Below are 8,913 nucleotides of genomic sequence, written 5' to 3'. Positions count from 1 at the left end.
ATCACAGATAGACCGATAGAGAATGCGAAAGCAAATGTTGTGTTGACCATTCAACATAACATGACGACCTGGGCATGAATGAGTCAGTGTGAGTCACGGACTAGTATAGGCTACATCATCATTATCGATAGCCTATATGGATAGTGTGTTCGTGTGTGCGTGCTTAATTGCACTCGAGTGTTTGCTTGACAGTACGGAAGGAAAATCATTAGAGATTTGCGTCACTGGAATAGAGCGCTATATTACCTGTGGTCACGGACTGTTTTGGTCTATACCACACACACACACACACACACACACACACAACTCTACTGAGGCTTTCATTTTAAACAGCAGCTATTGAAATAAAACACTCATTCCATCTTTCCCTACAGGGTTGTTGTTGCTTGCCTGGGCATAGTCTCTAGTCATTACCTTCGTGTTCATTCATCAAACTGAACCGAAGAAGAAAATAACACAACACATCACGATGATGAACAGGTGATTTCTACAATATTCACTTTCAAAATTCGCTGGCTGCGCTTTTAACTTAAAGCCATCATGTACCCGGAGCCTATGCTTCTTAAACGATGCTTTGTGCCAAGACGTTACCCGTCGACGGATTTGCAAATTCACATTCCACCCGTTGCCCACTAGTTGACTATTTCATTCACGGGATATGTGAAATATTTTATTTCTGTCCGGTGTGTCGGTTGACTGGGGCTTCATGCTCGTGTTTGCACGGGGCTGGGGCAGTGGCTCGAGCGCCACCACCGCTTGATGGCTCGTGTTGTTAGTAAAGAGAAGGGTCCGGGCAGGTCCGTGGGACTGTGCGCGCTGGCTGGCATTCCGGTGCCCCAATCAGGAGTAACCTCGTCGGGTATCTGCGGACACTATTGGCTGGTGGGAAAAGATGCTGTGCGCAAAACCAACCCCGCTCCCCCTCACTCGCTTTACAGGAGTGGAGCAGAGAGGATCATCCGCTTTCCTTGCTGCTCAGCCGCACTGATTATAGAGCGAGAGAGAAAAAGCGAGAGAGAAAGTTCAATTTGTCGTTTATTTACATGTTGGCAAACCGTGTTCAAGTTTAGGATTTTAGGCGAATGGTGCTTTCTGGAGTTATGCATTCTTGAAGGAACGTTTTGACATTTTTATGGCACTTGGTTGGGACTTGATACGTGTGAGAATTCCATCTGTGGGTGAGGATTGTATTAGGGTCTACACGTCTTGCCTCCCTCTGCCTGCTGAGATGTTGGCGCTTCGGCCAAAATTCACAAACCTGGACTGAATATATACATTGTTTTTGCTGAAAGAAGAGAGGATCAAATGGCCGTGATTCTCACGACTCAAATACAGGAATGCTTTCCGGTTGACACGACGACGCAAAGAGCGAAAGAAGGAATAGCTGATTTGGGTTTGGGTAGCAGCCGTAGTTTTATTTTCATTATTGCAGCTTTTGATTCTGCCTTATTCCTGCGAACCGAAGCTGGGATGGGAAATGCTTTGTTCGAGTAAGAAATCGGAGTAATACCCACGACATATATCCAAGTGCACTTGAGAGAGGAAGAGTGAGAGGAGTGGAAATGATTTTATTATTCCCGCTCCTTCTCTCGGTCTTGCTGGATGGAGCCGTGTGCCAGCTGCGCTTCTCTCTTCCGGAGGAGCAGGAACACGGGACCGTCATTGGGAATATCGCGGAGGATTTGGGGTTGGACATCACCAAACTTTTCGCCCGCCGCTTCCAGACTGTGCCCAGCTCGCGGAACCCTTACTTGGATGTGAACCTGGAGAACGGGAATCTTTATGTTAAGGAGAAAATAGACCGGGAGGAGATATGCAGGCAGACAGTACCGTGCAACCTGCACCTCGAGGTGTTTCTGGAGAACCCGCTCGAGCTTTTCCGCGTGGAGATCGAGGTGATGGATATCAACGACAACCCCCCCACTTTCCCTGAGACAGACATCACTGTGGAGATAACGGAAAGTGCCACCCCAGGTACCCGGTTCCCGGTGGAGAATGCTTTCGACCCGGACGTCGGGACTAACGCGCTCAGCACCTACGCCATAACGAACAATAACTATTTTTACCTGGATGTTCAGACACAGAGCGACGGGAACAAGTTTGCGGAGTTAGTGCTGGAAAAACCGTTAGACCGGGAGCAGCAGGCAGTGCATCGGTACGTGCTCACGGCAGTAGACGGAGGCGTGCCACAACGAACGGGCACCGCGCTCCTGGTCGTCAAAGTCCTGGATTCCAACGATAACGCACCCATCTTCGACCAGTCGGTGTACACTGTGAGCCTACGGGAGAATTCACCAGTGGGCACTCTGGTTATTCAGCTGAACGCCACTGATATAGATGAAGGGCAGAACGGAGAGATAGTGTATTCATTCAGTAACCACAACCCGGCGCGGGTAAAGGATCTGTTTAAAATCGATGCCAGGACGGGGAGAATAGAGGTGGCTGGGGAAGTGGACTATGAGGAGAGTAGTACACACCAGATATATGTCCAGGCTAAAGACCTGGGAGCAAACGCCGTGCCCGCGCACTGCAAAGTCATGGTCAAACTGGTCGACGTTAACGACAACACACCGGAGATCAGTTTCAGCACGGTGACCGAGTCTGTGAGCGAGCAGGACGCCCCGGGCACCGTCATAGCCCTCTTCAGCGTCACCGACCGGGACTCGGGAGACAACGGGCTGGTAAGCTGCGAGATTTTGGGTGACGTTCCTTTCAAACTCAAATCTTCATTTAAAAACTACTACACCATAGTAACGGATGGAATATTAGACAGAGAAAACACAGACTCGTACACAATCACCGTTGTAGCCAAAGACCAGGGGCTCCCCTCCCTCGCCACGAGCAAATCCATCAAGGTACATGTTTCCGACGAGAACGATAATGCACCCCGCTTCACGCAGCCAGTTTACGATGTGTATGTGACGGAGAATAATGTACCAGGTGCTTTTATTCACGCGGTGAGCGCCGTGGACCCTGACGTTGGTCCGAACGCCCTCATTACCTACTCCATATTGGAGTGTGACATCCAGGGCATGTCCGTCGACACCTATGTGTCAATCAACCAGGACACTGGTTACCTTTATGCACTGCGTTCATTCGACTATGAACAGTTGAAAGAGTTTAGCTTTATGGTGCAGGCCAAAGACTCCGGGAGCCCAGAGCTCTCCTCCAACAGCACCGTTAATGTCATTATTGTGGACCAGAATGACAACGCGCCGTCGGTGATAGCCCCTATCGGTAAGAACGGCACCGCCAAAGAACACCTGCCACGCACCGCCGAGCCGGGCTACCTGGTCACGCGTATTGTCGCCATGGACGCAGATGATGGCGAGAACGCACGGCTCTCCTACAGCATTCTGCGTGGCAACGAGATGGGCATGTTCCGCATGGATTGGCGGACGGGGGAGCTGCGCACAGCCCGCCGCGTCTTCACCAAGCGCGACCCACAGGGCTCCTACGACCTGCTGATTGAGGTGAGGGACCACGGCCAGCCGCCACTCTCCTCCTCGGCTAGCGTGAGTGTGATCCTGGTGGATAGTGTGATAGATGGACGGAGTGGAGACCGAGGAGGATCTTCCTCCAAGTCCAAAGAGACCTCTCTGGATCTCACCCTCATCCTCATCATCGCCTTGGGTGCCGTCTCCTTCATCTTCCTCCTGGCTATGATCGTGCTGGCTGTGCGCTGCCAGAAAGACAAGAAGCTGGACCTGTACACGTGCCTCATGGCGGGGGAGTGTTGCCTGTGCTGCAGCCCGTGTTGCTCGCGCCAGGCGCACGGCAGGAAACAGAAGAAACTCAGCAAGTCGGACATCATGCTGGTCCAGAGTACCAACGTCTCCACCGGTGTGGGCGCTGTGGGCCAGGTGCCTGTGGAGGAGTCTGGTGTCAGCGGCGTCGGGATGGGAGGTGGGTTTGGTTCCCATCATCAGAACCAGAACTCCTACTGCTACCAGGTGTGTCTGACACCGGAGAGCGCTAAAACGGACCTGATGTTCCTCAAACCATGCAGCCCCTCGCGCAGCACCGACACGGACCACACCAACCCCTGCGGGGCCATAGTGGCCGGGTACAGCGACCAGCAACCGGACATCTTATCGAACGGGAGCATCCTCTCCAATGAGGTAAGGCTTGGTTTCTATTAGCATTGGTGCGTGTGTGAGTGTCTGTAATTGAAATGCACGCTGTGCATTAGACTATTGGGACAAAGAAAGATTGTTTGTGTATCTCTGTGTTTTACTCCTTTTATCTCTAATACATGGGTCATGTGAACATTTATTTAGGGGAAACAAAGTGCATAACTTTGTTAGGATTTCACATAATGAATAGTATTTAATTAAAGTGTGTGTTGAGCCAGAGAATATTGATTTGATTGAACAACACAGCCAGGTGTGTTTTGGATTCCAGAGGACTTGAACTACGCTGTGATCCTCCACGCCATTTATGAAAGGACAATCAATACACCTTTCAGCGCGCCCCTGGCAGTCAGTCTATAATGCTTTAATGAGGCGGATTATACAATAACACGTCATATCATAAAGATGTTGTATTATTGGTCTACAGTGTTGAGGTCACTTGTCGAGGTTCAACCCCAATATATATATTTAACTGACTAATCCGGTGATAGGATAGATGGTACATCTGTCTACAGATGTATAGAGCACAGCCTACCAATAGAATCTGAAGGCACAGGTGCCTCTTCCATGTAGTCATTTTCTAGCTGCATGAAAACATACAAGACATGTCTCCTACTCAGAATTGATGACATTTATATTGAGTTTGGGCCAGGAGTGCCTCTCAGAGCAAATGAAGCCTACATGATGTCCCTCTTGTGTGCTTCCAAGGGGCTGGGGTGAGCTGCAGAGTCAGTGTGGTTATTATGTCGACTGTGGCTGGAGAGAGTACCAGCCAGTCAGCCAGTGAACCAGTCAGTCAGCCAGTGAACCAGTCAGTCAGCCAGTGAACCAGTCAGTCAGTCAGTGAAACAGTCAGTCAGTCAGTGAAACAGTCAGCCAGTCAGTGAAACAGTCAGCCAGTGAAACAGTCAGCCAGTGAAACAGTCAGCCAATGAACCAGTCAGTCACCCAGTGAACCAGTCAGTCAGTCAGTAAGTGAATCGGTCAGTCAGCCAGTGAACCTGTCACGCAGTGAACCAGCCAGTCAGTCATTGAACCAGTCAGTCAGTCAGTCAGTCATTGAAACAGTCAGTCAGTCAGTCAGTGAACCAGCCAGTCAGCCATTGGACCAGTCAGCCAGTCAGCCATTGGACCAGTCAGTCAGTCATTGAAACAGTCAGTCAGTCAGTCAGCCAGTCATTGAACCAGTCAGTCAGTCATTGAAACAGTCAGTCAGTCAGCCATTGAACCAGTCAGTCAGTCATTGAAACAGTCAGTCAGTCAGTCAGTCAGCCAGTCATTGAACCAGTCAGTCAGTCATTGAAACAGCCAGTCAGTCAGTCAGCCAGTCATTGAAACAGTCAGTCAGTCAGTAATTGAAACAGTCAGTCAGCCAGTCATTGAAACAGTCAGTCAGTCATTAAAACAGTCAGTCAGCCAGTCATTGAAACAGTCAGTCAGTAATTGAAACAGTCAGTCAGCCAGTCATTGAAATAGTCAGTCAGTCAGTCATTGAAACAGTCAGTCAGCCAGTCATTGAAACAGTCAGTCAGTCAGTCAGTCAGTGTGTGTTATGTATAAAAACAGAAGACATAATACATGCATACACCTTCTTATATCCATAATTAACTAGAATGATTTTCAATTTCTGCCGATGTGCATGACGATGTGCATGATGTGCATATTTAGGTGACTGTGTGGTTGAAAACTGAGACTGTATAGAGAGGACCAGCAAGTCAGTCAGCCAGCCAGTCAACCAATCAGCCAGCCAGTCAGTCAACCAGCCGGTGAACCAGTCAGTCAGTCAATGAACCAGTCAGTTAGTGAACCAGTCAGTCAGTGAACCAGTCAGTCAGCTAACCAGTCAACCAGCCAGTCAGCTACTCAGTCAACCAACCAGCCAGTCAGCCAGTTAGTCTGCCAGTCAGTCAGTGTTGAGTGAGAGAGCCAGTGAACCAGTCAGTCAGCTAACCAGTCAACCAACCAGCCAGTCAGCCAGTTAGTCTGCCAGTCAGTCAGTGTTGAGTGAGAGAGCCAGTGAACCAGTCAGTCAGCTAACCAGTCAACCAACCAGCCAGTCAGCCAGTTAGTCTGCCAGTCAGTCAGTGTTGAGTGAGAGAGCCAGTGAACCAGTCAGTCAGTCAGTCAGTCAATGAACCAGTCAGTTAGTGAACCAGTCAGTCAGTGTTGAGTGAGAGAGCCAGTGAACCAGCCAGTCAGTTACTCAGTCAACCAACCAGCCAGTCAGCCAGTTAGTCTGCCAGTCAGTCAGTGTTGAGTGAGAGAGCCAGTGAACCAGTCAGTCAGCTAACCAGTCAACCAACCAGCCAGTCAGCCAGTTAGTCTGCCAGTCAGTCAGTGTTGAGTGAGAGAGCCAGTGAACCAGTCAGTCAGCTACTCAGTCAACCAACCAGCCAGTCAGCCAGTTAGTCTGCCAGTCAGTCAGTGTTGAGTGAGAGAGCCAGTGAACCAGTCAGTCAGCTACTCAGTCAACCAACCAGCCAGTCAGCCAGTTAGTCTGCCAGTCAGTCAGTGTTGAGTGAGAGAGCCAGTGAACCAGTCAGTCAGCTAACCAGTCAACCAACCAGCCAGTCAGCCAGTTAGTCTGCCAGTCAGTCAGTGTTGAGTGAGAGAGCCAGTGAACCAGTCAGTCAGCTAACCAGTCAACCAACCAGCCAGTCAGCCAGTTAGTCTGCCAGTCAGTCAGTGTTGAGTGAGAGAGCCAGTGAACCAGTCAGTCAGCTAACCAGTCAACCAACCAGCCAGTCAGCCAGTTAGTCTGCCAGTCAGTCAGTGTTGAGTGAGAGAGCCAGTGAACCAGTCAGTCAGTCAGTCAGTCAATGAACCAGTCAGTTAGTGAACCAGTCAGTCAGTGTTGAGTGAGAGAGCCAGTGAACCAGCCAGTCAGTTACTCAGTCAACCAACCAGCCAGTCAGCCAGTTAGTCTGCCAGTCAGTCAGTGTTGAGTGAGAGAGCCAGTCAACCAGCCAGTCAGCTACTCAGTCAACCAACCAGCCAGTCAGCCAGTTAGTCTGCCAGTCAGTCAGTGTTGAGTGAGAGAGCCAGTCAACCAGCCAGTCAGCCAGTTAGTCTGCCAGTCAGTCAGTGTTGAGTGAGAGAGCCAGTGAACCAGTCAGTCAGCTACTCAGTCAACCAACCAGCCAGTCAGCCAGTTAGTCTGCCAGTCAGTCAGTGTTGAGTGAGAGAGCCAGTCAACCAGCCAGTCAGCCAGTTAGTCTGCCAGTCAGTCAGTGTTGAGTGAGAGAGCCAGTGAACCAGTCAGTCAGCTAACCAGTCAACCAACCAGCCAGTCAGCCAGTTAGTCTGCCAGTCAGTCAGTGTTGAGTGAGAGAGCCAGTCAACCAGCCAGTCAGCCAGTTAGTCTGCCAGTCAGTCAGTGTTGAGTGAGAGAGCCAGTGAACCAGTCAGTCAGCTAACCAGTCAACCAACCAGCCAGTCAGCCAGTTAGTCTGCCAGTCAGTCAGTGTTGAGTGAGAGAGCCAGTCAACCAGCCAGTCAGCCAGTTAGTCTGCCAGTCAGTCAGTGTTGAGTGAGAGAGCCAGTGAACCAGTCAGTCAGCTAACCAGTCAACCAACCAGCCAGTCAGCCAGTTAGTCTGCCAGTCAGTCAGTGTTGAGTGAGAGAGCCAGTCAACCAGCCAGTCAGCCAGTTAGTCTGCCAGTCAGTCAGTGTTGAGTGAGAGAGCCAGTGAACCAGTCAGTCAGCTAACCAGTCAACCAACCAGCCAGTCAGCCAGTTAGTCTGCCAGTCAGTCAGTGTTGAGTGAGAGAGCCAGTGAACCAGTCAGTCAGCTAACCAGTCAACCAACCAGCCAGTCAGCCAGTTAGTCTACCAGTCAGTCAGTGTTGAGTGAGAGAGCCAGTGAACCAGTCAGTCAGCTACTCGGTCAACCAACCAGCCAGTCAGCCAGTTAGTCTGCCAGTCAGTCAGTGTTGAGTGAGCGAGCCAGTGAACCAGTCAGTCAGCTACTCAGTCAACCAACCAGCCAGTCAGCCAGTTAGTCTGCCAGTCAGTCAGTGTTGAGTGAGAGAGCCAGTGAACCAGTCAGTCAGCTACTCAGTCAACCAACCAGCCAGTCAGCCAGTTAGTCTGCCAGTCAGTCAGTGTTGAGTGAGAGAGCCAGTCAACCAGCCAGTCAGCTACTCAGTCAACCAACCAGCCAGTCAGCCAGTTAGTCTGCCAGTCAGTCAGTGTTGAGTGAGAGAGCCAGTGAACCAGTCAGTCAGCTACTCAGTCAACCAACCAGCCAGTCAGCCAGTTAGTCTGCCAGTCAGTCAGTGTTGAGTGAGAGAGCCAGTGAACCAGTCAGTCAGCTACTCAGTCAACCAACCAGCCAGTCAGCCAGTTAGTCTGCCAGTCAGTCAGTGTTGAGTGAGAGAGCCAGTGAACCAGTCAGTCAGCTAACCAGTCAACCAACCAGCCAGTCAGCCAGTTAGTCTGCCAGTCAGTCAGTGTTGAGTGAGAGAGCCAGTGAACCAGTCAGTCAGCTACTCAGTCAACCAACCAGCCAGTCAGCCAGTTAGTCTGCCAGTCAGTCAGTGTTGAGTGAGAGAGCCAGTGAACCAGTCAGTCAGCTACTCAGTCAACCAACCAGCCAGTCAGCCAGTTAGTCTGCCAGTCAGTCAGTGTTGAGTGAGAGAGCCAGTGAACCAGTCAGTCAGCTAACCAGTCAACCAACCAGCCAGTCAGCCAGTTAGTCTGCCAGTCAGTCAGTGTTGAGTGAGAGAGCCAGTCAACCAGCCAGTCAGCCAGTTAGTGAACCAGTCAGTCAGTGTTGAGT

General features: G+C 50.7%; 1 protein-coding gene across 4 annotated transcripts in view; it reads left to right on the top strand.

Moving 5' to 3' along the window:
* The first annotated feature begins 877 nt into the window (after positions 1-877).
* The window catches only part of LOC110513050 (protocadherin-10), a 41,044-nt gene continuing 33,008 nt past the window's right edge, over positions 878-8,913 (top strand). For 2 of the 4 annotated variants that reach the window (XM_090209541.1, XM_090209539.1), the window contains exon 1: positions 906-4,121. In XM_090209541.1, coding sequence (XP_090065667.1) covers positions 1,563-4,121 — 2,559 coding nt within the window. In that variant the 5' untranslated portion in view covers positions 906-1,562. Of the gene's footprint in view, positions 4,122-8,913 lie in introns of all 4 variants that reach the window. The other 2 variants (XM_090209540.1, XM_090209542.1) reach the window with 2 other exon arrangements.

Source organism: Oncorhynchus mykiss, chromosome 19 (assembly GCF_057628025.1).
Source record: "Oncorhynchus mykiss isolate SJ-2025 chromosome 19, ASM5762802v1, whole genome shotgun sequence".
NCBI lineage: Eukaryota > Metazoa > Chordata > Actinopteri > Salmoniformes > Salmonidae > Oncorhynchus > Oncorhynchus mykiss.
Note: the sequence above shows the minus strand (reverse complement) of the source record. Positions and strands in the feature narration are given on the sequence as shown.